The 15,607-nt window shown below is 40.3% G+C and overlaps 1 protein-coding gene across 5 annotated transcripts in view; it reads left to right on the top strand.

The window, feature by feature from the left end:
- The window catches only part of IMPG2 (interphotoreceptor matrix proteoglycan 2), a 63,373-nt gene that overhangs the window by 22,519 nt on the left and 25,247 nt on the right, over positions 1-15,607 (top strand). For all 5 annotated transcript variants that reach the window (XR_003924449.2, XM_041124663.1, XM_030021075.2 and 2 more), the window contains exons 4-6: positions 6,264-6,295; positions 6,394-6,417; positions 11,516-11,545. Coding sequence is in view for 4 of the 5 variants with exons in the window: in XM_041124663.1 (XP_040980597.1) it covers positions 6,264-6,295; positions 6,394-6,417; positions 11,516-11,545 (86 nt within the window). In the remaining variant the exon portion in view is untranslated. The remainder of the gene's footprint in view (positions 1-6,263; positions 6,296-6,393; positions 6,418-11,515; positions 11,546-15,607) is intronic.

Raw genomic sequence — 15,607 nt, 5'->3', positions numbered from 1 at the left:
TTCAGCTTCTGTTGAAAGATACTGGTGAGTACCTTTTACCTTATAGTTACCTTGCAGATACCTTGATTGCTTACACTTTTTTTATGGAGCCTCAGGTGATTTCACATTGACTAGTAGTATATATGCTCATATAACAAGAAGCAATGTCAGGTCTTGTTATGAATATAATCCATAAATGTACTGTGAGTGATTAGAAGAGGAGAAAAAAAAATACACTTCCTTCCTAGGGAATAATAAAAAAAAATCTTTACTAATTCATTTTTATAAATTTTTTTTACTTTCCATTTTTTTTTCATTAGCCTGACATCATATAACAGAAAACAAGGGAATAGGACACATGTGCATGTTGAACATAGGACTTCTGCTGTTTTGTAATAGAAACTGTATTATAACATTTAGCTATAGCACATGCTGACGTTTTGAAGGTGGCTTTGGCTATGGGGAATAAAAAAATTTTGGTGATTTTCTTGGGTGATTACCTTGAGCAATTTTACAGCCTCTTGTTTAATAGCCTTTTGATTGCCAGTGTGCTCTAAACCTAACCCACACTGATATCTCCATCAAACAGAATATATTTTATTCAGCAAAACAAGTAGATAGACTGCTGTGTGTATAGGCTAGAGAAATAAAAAAGTGACAATCAAGATGTAGAATACATCCAGTATTGCTGTGTAGCTGCCAAGTTTCTGCTGGCACGTGAGAATCTCTGAACTCCATGATTCCCCAGCCTTTGGCCATTTGTTATTTGTGGCAGTCTTGGAATCTTTACTTCCGAAAGAGAGAAAAGACCTAAGCAAACAGGGGAAATGTAGATAGCGGTGAGGAGGTAGGTTCCTGCTGGAGCAAGAGACACAGGTCAGGGCCATGCCTGCTGCGTAACCCTGGTTTCTGTCTGCATAGAGCTTCTTCCCATGTGGTGACAAAGCACAGCTCAGCAGTACCTGCCACCACGAAGAGCTGTATGAATTATGAGTTCAGTGGATATCTTGAAATAGGTCTGATAATATTCCTTGATGGATGGAGAGAACCCAAAGTACTGATGGTCATACTTACCTGTTTAACTGCCACACATCCCGTTAAGTCATGGTGGGCTGAGATAATTCTTGTGACCCTTCTGTTCATCAAAGTGCTTAAAGCAAGCAGAGGCCCACCGACTTTGTCATTGTTCTTTTGGTCAGTTAATTTGGGGCCATTTTTACTTTTGTTTAGTATTGACTTTTCAGCCCATCAGCAGCTCTATCTGTATGGGTGTGTTTGGAGCACAGACTAACTGCTCAGCAACAGAGATTAGGATAAAAGGGGCAGAAGGCAACCCTGCCTTAGGATGCCTTAATGGGCAGCATAACAAAACACCTCCTTAGCATGCTGAACTGGACATTTAGCAATGTAAAATACATTATTTTGTCTGAGTTCTGAGCAGTGTTCAAAGGTGGGATGTAGTACCCTAATGATGTGAGTCATTTGTAACCGCGTACTCCGGGTGCTGTAGTTTCTGACCACCTAATGAAGTAGATGATTTTGTCTCCCTAAAGTTCCTGAAGCAGAAAGACCTCTTTTGCTGTCTCTCCTCTTCCTGTTCTGTGATCTTTCTTGCTAACCATTGTCTTTCTCTGTTTATCAAATGTCCTAATCACAGTTTCCAGTATCTTTGATTGCTGACTTAGATACCTTACCATTTTTTTCTTTGCATAGAATATCTCCAGTTTCTTCTGAATCTGGAAACAAGCAGATCTCCATCTGCTCTTTCACACCCCCCATTATCCCTTATGGATGCAAAAAAAAATTTCTTCTGTTGCCTTCTGATGCCTTTATATCAGATTTCCTGCATGCCCTTTCTTATCCCCACACTTACTAGTCTTCTATTGACTTTGGCTCTTTCTTCTTGCATTGCAAGTTTCAGCCTCCTCTAACCTAAAAAAGAAAAAAACCCAAACCTTCACCATATATATGCAAATAGATTAATTAGCTGCAGTTGCTTCTCCAAATCTTGTCTCATCTCCCTTTCATCTCTTAAGCTCTTTCTGTGTTAATTCCCTCTGGTCACTCTCCTCCAGTTCCAGCCTAAATCTTCCTTTTCAGTCTTTCTTTGACACATGGCACAGCACAGAAACTGTCAGCCATGAAGCCTGTGCTCATCTCTTTCCAGGCAGAGCTCAGAACTGATGCTTCATCCTCATCATCCCTGTCTCATCAGCTCCTTTCTTTACAAATCTGTAGTTCTTCCTTGTTTTCCCTGTTTTGCACCTCGTTTTTAGATAGCACTAACACACACTGAAGAATCACTTCTATGTTGAGAATTCATCTCTGCTGTGGAGCCAATTCCTCCTGGACAGACTGGACCCTTAGCTTGTTTCTGACACCCTTCTATGGATCTTTTGCCTTCATTTCAAGTTGAACATGGTTGAAACAATTTCTGTTCCACTAAGCGTTCCCTGCTATCTCTCGTCTTACTCACTGTAGACCGTATTTTCACCTTATCTGTCAGGGCTGTGCCTCAGAGCACTGCTCTCCATCCTGGCCTTTCCAGCTTCAGTTCTAGACATTGTGATCCATTTCCTTGAATTTCCCCCAGTGCTTTGGCCTTGCCTCTGTGAGACCATGGTTCTGCTGCATACCATGGTGGGGAATCAGGATGGGAAAAGACAGAATCGTTTCTTGGTATGACTTTCCTGTTGGAAATGATGTGTACAGGTGGGTTAAATCAAATGTGCTTGGTACAGTCCTACACAGATGGGATTAAACTAATATGAGATTATTAAAGTTCTCCTTGACATTTCCTCCACCTTTTTCTCCTGCCTGGAATTATCTCCAAGATATTTTGTCTTCTGTGCATAATGATCGTGTCTCAGGATCAGACAAGACAATCCCATATAATTGCTTTTCTGAAAGTTCATGAGTTGACAGAAGCTCATCCATCCAGTCAGTACTGTATGTGATTTGTGGTATTGTGGTAGCCTGTATTTAATGCTATGGACTGTATTAATTTGTGATAATTTTGCATTATATAAAACTTAACTGTGGTCTGTTGAGAAAGGCAAGTGCTAGTGCAACTGACACAAAACTCGGCTCCCAGCTTTAGAAGAATTGGTATAATAATGTTATGAAGGTCTTGCTTCAAGAGAACTAACTTTATACAAAGCATCTGCTAGAGGTAGCTTCACTGAGTAAAAGCCATTCCCTTGAGCTTTGGTGTGGCTGCTCCTGCTATGTAGAACTATTTATAGATCACTTCAAGTATTCAAAGGGTAAAGATGTTAATCCTTGCAGATCCTTGTGTGGTAGGTATGTTTATAACCCCGTCTTGTTAATGAGGGAACTGAGCCAGAGAGGTGTGATTTGGCAAAGGCTGTTCTGTACTAAATGAGAAACCAAGCCAATATTAGAACTCTAGAGCCCTTGGCTTCTAATTAAGGGGAAAAGGTGTCTGTTTGCCATGAAACTCAAATATGTCAGTGCTTGCCCCCACCCCAGACTGGAATGCAAATTAGACATTTAAGAGAGAGGAAGGCAATCACACTACAAACTATTGCAGACCATGCCAGCTTAGCGATAGGGGGATGCTTCATTTTCACACCCTCAGTTGAAGAAAAACCAAACCATTTAACACTATTAAAAAACAAGTCTTATATTTCAGTCTGTAGGACTGATCCAAAGTGTGTGAATCTGTTTTTCAGCCCTCTGTAGACTGTAAGAAACAGAAGATTGGGTATTGAGATCATACTTTCCTTTTGAATTTACTGTAAAACCTAAGATTTTACCTGTGATGTAAAGCTGCAAGATGATAATAATCTCTGCGCAAGCTTTGCATTGGCATGTGGGTTTTAATGGATGACTGATAATTCTTTTATCAACTCATGTGTATTTACAGTTCATGCTTTTTGTTGTTGTTGTTGCAATAGCTTCACGGCATTTTGTAGCAACCAAAGGTAGGGATGACAATCTTTACCATTATTTCTTAAAGCTGCTATTGAATCCAGTGGGAGGTTTTATCTGAGAAAGCATGGTGAAAAGTCAGGTCATTTAAACAGTCATTTAAAGCATGTAATCCTTTAAAGCTATTTTATTTCACAAAAGATATGATTTGCAATGAAGAGAATATTCTGTCCTGAACTAGGTGAATTAAGGAATAGTCCAGCTACCCTATGCAGAGGCTGTCATTGAAAGCCAATCATACAGTATTAGGCTTTGCTAGTTTACTACAAAACCGGATGCGAACTTGGTAGTTTGATGCCTTTTTTTAAAGTGTAGATGTGGAGACAGTGTGTCATGTTTGTTATTCTAGGCCTTGGCCATTAAAATAATAATTTGGCATTTCAGGTTGGTTCTTCTAAGTTCTTCTTATAATTTATTGAATAGAAGACTTGGAAATAACAAGACATATTGGTTAAGTCCTGGGACCCAGGCTCAGGAAAGCTGGGTGCTACCAGCTCCTCAGGCTGCCCTGCTTTGGCCAAGCTTTGGCCAAGGCACCCCTCCCTGGGGCATCTCTGTTTCCTTGCTCTAGGAAATGAACAGGGCTCTACTGACCTCTGCTGTCAATGGCCTTTGTGGACCAGTGACTAAAGCTGCTGGGTACAGACTACCAGGTGGTATTAAAAAGATGTGCGGGGCCCCAAATAACCACGTCTGGTTTTAATAGCACCTACAAACTGCCTTGACTGACTGAGCACGGAAGAAAGTCTCTTTTACTAATGAACAAACACCTTTTACTATACAGGCTACTAATATATAACCGTCCAAAAGCTTGTAGAGAGGGAATCAGTGTCTCTATTCCTTGCAGATCCCAGCACACTAAAGCTGAGTACAAGCACTGTATAGAGCAACGTCATGGCCCCTTAAAAAAAATACCCAAAGTCTAATACAGTTTTAGTGGCCCTGAGTTCGACTTTTCACTGTAGACTACCTAGTCTTGCTAGTTTGTGTTTGTCACTTAAAACTGGTCTTGCCATGTCTTAGTTTTTCATACTAAAGTATCTCCAAATACTTCATTTAATGGACTTGTATAATAAAGGTTGGCCAAAGGACATGCTGAAAAGCAAATTGACTGAAATTAGTATTTTGGCAAGCCCTCCTCAGGCTGATAGCCAGGCTGCCTGCCGTTCTAACTGTGATCACACTTACTGTCCGCAGATGTCCTGGAAAGAAGAGAAAGGTAGTCATTGACATGGCTCCAAATCAATAAAGACTGAACTTCTAGACTTCCTTAGAAACACAAGTGAAGAGAATGAGCAGGCTAACCTGTGCAAAAAGTCTCTTTTGCCTTTTCACCCCCTCTTTACAAAAAGAATCACCAGGATAGCTTAGAGTGACAGTCCTTAGGTTACTAAATATATATGGATGTTCTGCAGAGAAGCTTTCAAAGTGGAAATAGTACGTGCTAAGTTTATTGTAATTTAACTTCAAAGTAGATATTTTAATTGATCCACTTTGGGTTGACTTTTTACTGAAAAATAGATCTGCATTGATTATGTAAAGAAAGCCAGCCTGATAAACAAACCACCAAACAATCTCTTTTCCCCCCAAATGAGAGAGAAACAGAAATTTTGTGGCTGGACAGTAATCTTCTATAAGTATTTTATATTCTGTTCATATTGGTACAGCAGCAGGATACAGCTCAGGATCTCCTCCACTTCTTGTGGGGTTCCTCACAAACTCCCATGTTTCCTCTCTAGTACCAAGGGCACTAATACCACAAGAATTTTGATGAAAAATTGTGAGCTGTGTAGCCCTGCCTTAATTTTTATACACAAATAAATGAAAAAGTCATCCCTGTCACTCGTATAACCATAAACAAAGTCATTAGACTAATCCTACTATGTTACTGTAAGCTGTAACTGTACTTTCAAAAGGATGGTTTTAAATCTACATACAAGTGGCAGAAGTAATATTGTATTTCTTAAGACGTCTTGCTTAAAAGGATCTTATTGCTAGCCTCCTCTAAGGTGAGAGAACATTGTTCCTGCAGAACAATGCAGGAAAAATGCAGAAACGCAGAGCATCTTCTGACAAACCAATACACAAACCTAGTGCTCTTTACAGTGTCTGTTGTTGAGTTTCAGTTCTGTTTTGGAAATGTAGGATATATTTTCTTTTCAGCAGGGACTTTGTTAATAAATTTTGAACTTAACAAATGAACGTGGAACAAAGAAAAGAGAATTATTTTGGTATGGGGAGGAAACAAAGAGGTATAAAATGCATTTCAATTCCTTTCATCTTATGATACTCAAATATACTTAGGATTTGCTTGTTTGTTTGTTTTCTAGAAACTGTCCTATACAAAGGAAGCAATGGGCAGGTGAGTATCTGTGTTTGCCTTGCATTTTATTCTCTCTGGGGATAACAGCAGGGCTGAGTTGTGACATTTTGTAACCTTTTCTCTCTTCTTCTTGTCAGCTCCTGCACTGATTGGTCATGTGGGTAAGTAATTTTCCCTTTTTAAAGGCTCCTGATCGGTCCTTTCTCCAGTTCTTGCTGCTGCTGGAGTTGATTTGTGCACTGAAGATGAACGAAATTCACTTTTGTGCAAAAGGGCATATAAAAAAGTGTGGTGGAGAAATCCTGTGGTTCTTGCATGTGAAGCTCTGTCATGGCATGCTTGGCACGCTCAAAATATCTCAGCCGATCTGGGGCTTGTACTTTTGCTTAAGAATGTCATCACCTTGTTGGCCGTCAGGCACAGATGCAGGCTATTTACCTGAAGAGGTTTAGTGGGGGAAATCTATTTTGGGAAAGAGATGTGTCCATAGTTACTTGTGTTAGTGTTCCGGTTATCCAGGGAGCCTTTCCCAAAGGCTTTAAGTTAGTCCTCGTCATCATTACAAAAAGCAAAAAAGTGGAATGTTTTTGAAATGCTTTTTAAGAAAACTTTTGAGAGATGTCCTCTAAAAACAGTTACAAGGGAATTGACTGCTTGGGCTCCTCACACTTTTAACAAGGCAATAAAAATGAAAATTAGTCTGAATTGTGGCTTCTTTTTACCAAAGCAAACCTGAACTTGACCTGTTATTTTCATGTCTTTTTTGAACTGGAAGGAAAAAACAGTTCAAATTATTATTACTCCATTCCTACTTGGAATTTAATCTAAGCTGTTATTTTTAGAGCAATTCAAACCCAAACAACCTAGTGCTGAACTCATCTGAAAAATTGGCAGGTTCAATTGCCTGCTTTACAGGCCACATAAAGCTGTGATAAATATGAGTAATTCATTTACGGGGAAGAGTAATCACTTAGACTTTAAAAAAAACCCTCAACTTCCCAAATTAGGTATCCTTATAATGATTTCATAACCACAACATTATGTATTAAAATTAATAACGTGAGATGATAAGGGCAAAAGTGATTCCTAAGAGATTGGTTTCTCTCTGTCCCATTGAGCTGAATGCTCCTCTGACGAGCAATCCCCGAAGCCTCCAGGTCAACGGGGTAGCGTACGCCTGTTCAGAACTTTCTCTGTTGAGAATGCAACATTGACCAAACTTTTATATGCTTTTCCTTTCAAAGAGAAAATAAATTAAAAAAAAAAACAAACAAACTTGCCCTTGTAAACTTTGTGGGTCTGATTCTTTCTCGTTAGCATCAGTCATTCTCTAGACTGACTTTTAACGTGAATGGGAACCACACCTTACCAGAAGATGTAAATTCAGTGATAGTTATCTCAGTTTGAATGATGAAGACTCTGAAAAATTCATCTTTCTGAAGAAGTTTGAGTTTGAAAACATACCTACTGTATCCCACTATGTGATCATTCAGGAAATCTAGTAAATGTAGAGATATATGAGAGGAATTAGAGTTCACACTAATTAATCTAGAGTCACTGCATGCACTGTGCTAAACAACCTAACAATGCAAAAAGCCCAACATTTGATTGAAAGTTGGATCAGAGTGATTAATGTTGTACAAAAGTAATCTTATCGAGTGCTTTGTGACAGGCATTAAAGGGCTCCAGTAGACAATTGCCAAACTTTACCCAACTCAATTCACTGTGGGGCTGTATTGCATCTCTCTCAAAAATACACCACTTTTATCCCAGTATATGTTAATTCAGATTGTTCATAGCTTTAGGATGGGATCTTTGTTTTCACTGTCAGTTTAAACTTTGGTTTTACTATATCTTTACCTATAAAAGTTGTTTGTCTTGTGCTTGGATATGATAGTGGTTTATAGCATGAAGAGAGTGATACAGGACTGAAGCAGTGAGACAGAAACAGGTAGATTTGGTTTGTGTAGTGGAGCATCAGGAAGAAATTAATATAAATTATTTTGGCAATATTAAAAACCCCAAACTTATTCTAAGAGGGTTCTGGACATCATAGAGCATTCACAGTTTATGATGTGAACTTTGTAAGCCAAAGTCATATAAAAACAAAGCCACGATTGGCTGTCATGGGTAGAAGATGTCTCATCTAACTTCAGGCGTCTTCCATCAAAAGCAGTGAGTGAGCCATCTCAGTATTGCCAACAGCCAACGTTATTATTTCCTGCAAGAATATATTAGACCTCCCAGTACACATCTGAATAAAATAAAGACCTTTTTAAAATGTTCTGTAAGAAGACAGAGTAAGTACCCAACCCAGGATCACCCCCAGTCCCTAAGGCACAGTGTGGGAAATCCAGTGTCAAGTGCCTCCTGCACAGAAGGAGACGTGAGTGCGGTTCTGCCATTTCCCGGGCAGTGCTGTCGTTGCCTGCTGACCCACACGTGCAGAGAGAGGTTGGTCCCGTGCAGGGCGATGCTGTGATTTGAATGTGGCTGTCTTGCCACCCAGGTGTGCCATCTGTGTCAGAACTGGGAACTGTCCTGGTCTCATGTCTCAAGGGATGGCAGGACTATCCTAAAGCACCAGCTTTGGGTATCTAGATGAGATGTTCAGGTGAAGCTTCCACATTGCCAGGGAAGGACAGGCTTCTCCAGAGGATGCTTCGAAGCAGGGGTCTAGCAGGGGTGCTCTGACTTATCCTCTGGTGAACCCCAGTTTCTCTGATGAATGTGCAGAAGCAGTCATTTCAGTTTGGAGGGCTAGCACTAGGCGTATTTCTCAGTCTCTTCTCCCACTGATAAGAACATAGGAAATTTTGCAGTAGGTTCGTTTCCTAGAACATAGCCCAGGCACAAGAAACTAGAAGAGTATTTTCTTTTTATGAGCTTTGACCAGTCCTTTTTTGCTATGAAACAATTGTTTCTGTGAAATGATTTCTAATTTGGGGCTGATCTGGAACAGAAGACAGGCCCTTGATATCTGTTGGTCATTTTAACTACACTAACTAGATTAAAGCAAAACTATGCTGAAAGCTATAAACAGCTATAGAATTGAAGATGTGACTTAAATAATTTAATACATCTCCTATAATCCTACCTAGATGTCAATACTGTGTCTCTGTCTAGTTGGAAAGAGCTGGTTTCAGCTAGTTAAATGCTAGGATAGTTTTTCTGTAGCATACAGAAAGGTGGCTTGTACTTGTGTAATTTACTTCCCAGAATAACTCCCAGTCCAGCATTACTGACAATTACGTAACAGCAGGATGAAAGTTTGTTCCTGTAAGGCTAGTGGATGCATTCACATAGGTTAAACACTCAGCTAGCCTGGCCTTTTAAGGAACTGAGGGATTAAACTAAGTATCACTGAGGAGAAAATCTCAAAGGAAAAGTAATATATGGGACATAATCCAGATATGTATAGAGCAGCCCAGTGGACGTTGTAGAGTTTTGCCCTGGTTGGAAGTGTGGAAGCACTACATCAGCTGAAGACTTTAAATGATTGCTTTATTCAGTAGCCCATCGGGATTTTGCATAATGAATGTTGCTCTCTTAATATTGGAGTATGTCTCATGACAATAGGATAGTCGTTTTGTCTAATTCCTGGGGGGTCAAAAGCCAGATCTTGAGAATCAACTAAAGGCAAAGGAGTAGCACAAAATTGCTGCAGTAGAAAACTAGAGCTTTTATGACATAGCCTTGCTTGAGTGCTGTATGCACAATAACATACTGAAGAAAAGATAAGGAGTATGGGATAGTTGAAAAGGGTGAATATAATGCACTACTTTTTTACTTCTTCAGAAGTGGCTATTAATGTCAAATGAAATAAATAGAAGCATGTGTCCTTTCTGACTGGTACTTGCTGATTCTGGACTCACTGAAATTAGTCACAATAAATCATGTCTGGACCTCCTGTGTTCTGTCCATGTTCTCTGCTTTGAAATACATTGGCAAATTTAGGATCCATATTTCATCAGTGGTGGCAGCAATGGTTGATGATGTATCAACTCAAATTTTGTAGTGCTTATCTAAATGTGCTTCATGAAAGAAAAAGTTTGTCTTCCGTGCTGGGATCATTTCAACAGTTCAGCAGTTCTGTGTGCGGTGAAGTAGAAACATACCTGAGTTCCTTTACTGTCTGCATGTGGACTTGGCAATGATATTGGTCGTTTCAGAAATTTTTGAGCATCTGCACAGCTTTACCCCATGTGAAGAGTTCCACACTGTTCCTCTTCAGCTGTGTATTTTCTTTTGTGCTCCCTACTGTCAGGTAGCAAATATGAAAGGTTTGTCCTGCTTTAATTAAAACCCAAAGAGGTCAAAATTCAAGAACTACCTAAATGAAAATTAAGATAAATGCAAGTACAATTTAAAAGGAAAAAAATCTGAATACAAGGCTCAGTCTTGCATTCTGTACTTGCATAAAAATACTTCTGAAATTGCATACTTACTTAGTTCAAAGACATGTGATTAAAATATTTAAAAAGGAGAAAATCAGACCGTAAAATGGTTTTTCCTTCTTTGTGCAATGTGAGCATTAAAATAATAACGTTTAAGAAAAATAAATGCTTGACATAGCAAATTAGACTTTAGGACATTCAAATTGATAAGCAATTACATCAATCATTGATGAACTGATGGATGTCTGGAACGTGTAGTACAAATCTGAAGATGTTACCTTCTTCAACCACAGAGTTGAGTTAAAAGCGGAGGAGTAATGTAGCGAAAAATGTAACTAATACCTTTATAAAATTTCATGGGGGGGTGAAATGGTGTCACCGATGCCCCATTTGACAGGTCCAGAGTGCTATTTCTCCTTAATAACACAGTATGGCTGCACATAAAGAACTTGTTTAGGCTCTACAGTTGCCTATGAGTCAATGGGACTCTATACGCTTTGGTGGACTGGAACCTATCAAATCTTTTCCTGTCTTGACTGATGTCCCATGGAAGTATGTACTGTGGTGTCTGAAAAAGGGGAATATAGGCTGTATTTGTGAGCTGTGTTTGCTGTATTAATATGTGTAGGATGTCCATAAGCACTGTTTGCTTCAGATCAACTTCTGAGGCCCTTATGGGTCTTGTCTTATACCTGCCTGGATCCTGGTGTCTAACAGAGCTGCGTGATCTGAAACCAGTTGTTTCTGCCAAGGAAACACAGTGCAGTGTTGTTCGTTCTGCTGCTTAGACATCTGCTTGTGTATATTCTTTCCTGCCTCTCCATACATATGTGTATGTTTTTATATTTTGCTTACTGCTCAGCCAAGGTGGTCCAGGGCATCACTCATGCAGGTAGGACAATAGAAATTACATTTCATATGTATGTGTCTCAAATTCACAAATAAGCTCTTGCTGGAATATAGTCTCTCCACCTGGAGTGGCTTGCTTGCGTAGGTATAGTTAAAAATAAAGTCTGGGCCCTGGATTAATCCTGGGGCAAAAAAAAAAATCCCTTATATTTTAAACAGTGTGACTGAAAGGGAATTTGAATCTGTGTTTACCTTGAAGAGTAGTGTGTTCAGGCAAATCAGTATATGCATTGTCATGTGCATTTTGAGTGACTTTCTTAGAGGTAACTATACAATTGCTGCTTTTTTAGGAGATTAATAAAGTGGACATTTGAAAAATTAAAGTGTTGAAGGGGAAGCAGAAGGCAAAAAGAAATGGATGCAAAAAGAAAGCAAATCTCACCGTTCTGGTAAAGCAATGAAAAAACAACGTTGTGCATAAAGTGAGATTGATTATAGCACAGCTTCATAAAACAGTGTTTTTATTGTCCCAAGAAAAAGTGATTATTGTTAATTTGACCGTATTTAGTACTTGACTGGTCTTGCTTGATTAGATTGATTAGGGTGTTACTAGGTGTTATTTAAGCCCTTGGCTTTTAACTTTAAGCTAGCTGTGAGCTGGAATTTTGTCAGAAAATTGGTTCGCTCTTGGGGGCTTGTATTTCAAAGCCCCTCAGTGCCAGTAAGAATATATTACCGGGCCTTGACAAAGAGCGTGGCCTGCTGCTGCTTAAGGTGATGGGTTGCTACGCTGTAAATGACGGCGGCCTTATCCTCACCTTGTTTTTCAGCACCCTCCCGGTTGCCCCGTGGGCCAGTTTGGTCTGTGGTTGCCACCGCGTGGCTAACCCGGTGCCTAAGTTGACGTTACTGACCGAAGCACCCTGTTGGAGAGCTGCTGCTCGTCTGGGTCAGTGACAGAGTCAGTCCTCTGGGACCTTTGAAACATGGGGAATTTTATTTTGATAAGTCTATAACCAGTAATCTAATCTAGAAGTAGTACTCCACTCTAGAAAGCTAATTTTAGGCTTTTCCATATGCAAACTGCTCCTCTTTTGAAAACGTGATTTATACCATAGCATTCTTTCTGTTTTTTCTTGTCTACTTCGAGGATTTTTCCTTTAAAAACTCACGCAACTTAGTTAAAATCGATCGTGTGGGTACATTGGCAAACACAACTATACCGGGTGTGGGTGCCCAGGTGCTGGCAGCCTGCAGGGTGGCCCCTGTGAGGAGAGGCCGGGGCTGCCCCGAGCCCGACACAGCCGGTTCCAGCCGGTTCCAGCCGGTTCCGGCCGACCCGCCGCAGGGTGCGGCTGAGCCCCCTCAGTCACGGGCGGTGGTGCCTCGGGGAAAGCGTGTGTAAGAACGGGCAAAAACACCGCACAGGGAGAGGAGGAGGGAACACAAGGAACGAGAAATGGCAGCATGGGGAACACCGAGGTCAAAGGCGGAGGAGGAGGAGGCGCTCCATGGCGGAGCAGGTATTCCCTGCAGCCCGGGGAGGACTCATGCTGGAGCAGGTAGACGTTTCCTGAAGGAACTGCTGCCCCTGCAGAGCCCGCACCAGGTAGAGGAGTCAGGAGTGAAGCTGAACCTGGGAAAGGGTGGAGGATAGGTGGTGTTTTAACGTTTGTCTGTTTCTCACTACCCAAACCTATTTAAATAGGCAATAAATTAATTTAATTTTCCCCAAGCTGAGTCTGTTTTGCCTGTGGAGGTAATTGGTAAGTGATCTTCCTGTCTTTATCTTGACTCGGAAGCTTTTTCGTCTTATTTTCTCCCTTGTCTCATAGAGAAGTGGGAGCGAGGGAGCGGCTGGGCGGGCATCTGGCCCTTGGCCAAGACTAACTCACCACAGAATTGGGTGCTCAATTCAGCTGGTCAGATAGTCATTTAGGTCCTTTTGAGATGTCCTAAGTTACAGCGCACATCTGCAGAAGGCTGGCAGGGATGACACGGGATCTGTGGGTGACCTGTTGGAGGTCAGGAGCGCCTGGAGGCCCCTCAGAGTATAGTAGGCACCGACCCGTGGGCAGCTGGATCGACTCCTGTGGGTCTCAGGTTGAGCTCAGAGCCTACCACAGCAAGTCATGTTTCTCATTGTCCCCTTCTAGAGAAAAGGGGGTTGCTACAAGGCTCAGCTGAATGGAACATTACAAATCCTGTAGCAGAGTTGTTTCACTGCACATCACTGCCTTTGTTGAGTTTTTATTCTGACGTTAGTTATACTAAACAGTTTGTAATAAGTATTGTTTCAGATTGTTTCACCTCTCCCCAAAAGTAGAAACATATTTGCTTCTGAACATACCATCATTAAACACCATGCACTGAAATGCTTTATTTACTGATGCTGTGATTTCGTGAGACTGTGGTATAGGTGTAATTAATGCCTATTGAAATTGGTAAGAGTAAGGTATCCTTGGAGTTAGGTGAATTTAATTGGAAAACATTTCTTCTGACTAATTAATAATTAAGCAATTGTTTTTATTTCAGTTCTGAGATGATAAACAAGTAAGGAAACTAAATCCCTCTAAAATATAACCAGCATTCTTAAGAAAATCTAAATCCTTTTAATGTGGGTTGGTTTGTTTGTTTGTTTTAGCAGAAAGAAATTGATGTTTTTTGAATGAGTTACTTGTGACTCTTTATACGTGTGATGGCAATGGCAGACAGAATGAGAGGATATCTTGTCTAAATTATGCTTGGTAGTAAAATTTGGCTTTCCAGTCTTGGAAATCATTCCAGGATTTACTAGGGTTGTCAAAGAATTGGTGCAGAGTTACCTTGCACTGTGCTGGCTGAAAACAGGTACCAGTGTCCACGAGATGGAAGCAGACACAAATAACTGTACATTTCAAAGCTTGCATAGAGCTCATCGACTTTAGTTGTTCAAGAAAATACATGAAGGTGCTGTTTAAACTCTTGAATAAGTATTTTCTGCTCTGTACATCTGGAGACTATTTTATTCTTCGTTAATATTTTATAATTGTTATGTAGATCTCGCCCTGTCAGTTTAACATTCCCGGAATTTACTGTATTTTGGTATAGTTAATCATTATGCGCAGGACTAGCCCGTGCCTCCTGGGAAAGGATGGGTGAAAAGATTCTTGACTTAAATAGAAAATTCATCAGATTTGTCTCCAGGTCTGTTTATTGGCAAGTGTTATGTGTCTGTGAGAGGCAGGGGGAGAAACGGTGTTTGAGACATTAATTCAGTGAAACTGTCATGTGTTTGATCATATGCTTGTGCCCTGGTATCTTTAGTATGTAACTTTAGATCTGATTGTCTGGCTGGTGCTGGAAGGCTTTGGTTTTTGGATTGATACAGAGACTGATTATACGTCCTGAAGGAGGCAAAATATCCATCAGCTTTGAGTGGAGTTTTGCCTGAGGGACAGACTGCAAGACCAGTAATCTAGTATGTGAATCAAAAATCAAACCTGGCAAGGCTAGGAACTATGGCTCACACAGTATCAGCGCTTGCTTATATTACAGTGAGGACTCCTTGCTGCAGTGCTTATTTTACAGCACAAGCGTGACCACCAGTATAAAAGGAGTTCCTTTAGAAGTGAGAGAAATATCTCAATGCAATGAACTTCAATGATTTTTCTGAAACCTGAAGTTCAGTTTCTCTCCAGCACTTAAACTTCCAATCTTACAGATTGGGCTGTATTTATTACAAATATGACAAACCTGAAAAATAATTTTTTCTTCATTCAGGAAAAACTTGTTTCTGTCGGAGCATGTCTTTCACTCTTGGTAACTTGACAGTTGCTCAGGGCTTACACAATGGCCCCAAGGAGCTTGGATTTACTGTAAAAGCCATGTCAAAGCTGTTAGTTTTTCTTCAGGCTGACAGTCTTCATCTGATTTTTATCTGAAATGTTTCTTTTTTTCACATTTGGCCTAGAGTTGTTTTATGTGTGTGTGAAACTGATGCCTTTTGAAGATTTCCAAATAAGCAGAGTAAAAGTCATGATGAAAAGAAACCATCTTCTTGCAGTGATTTCAATACAGTTATGATGTTTTAGTGCACTGGAGAGTATTTTAAAAACTGAACATT

This window comes from Aquila chrysaetos, chromosome 7 (genome assembly GCF_900496995.4).
Source record: "Aquila chrysaetos chrysaetos chromosome 7, bAquChr1.4, whole genome shotgun sequence".
In the NCBI taxonomy this organism is placed as follows: domain Eukaryota; kingdom Metazoa; phylum Chordata; class Aves; order Accipitriformes; family Accipitridae; genus Aquila; species Aquila chrysaetos.
This window is presented reverse-complemented; position numbering and strand designations above follow the sequence as displayed.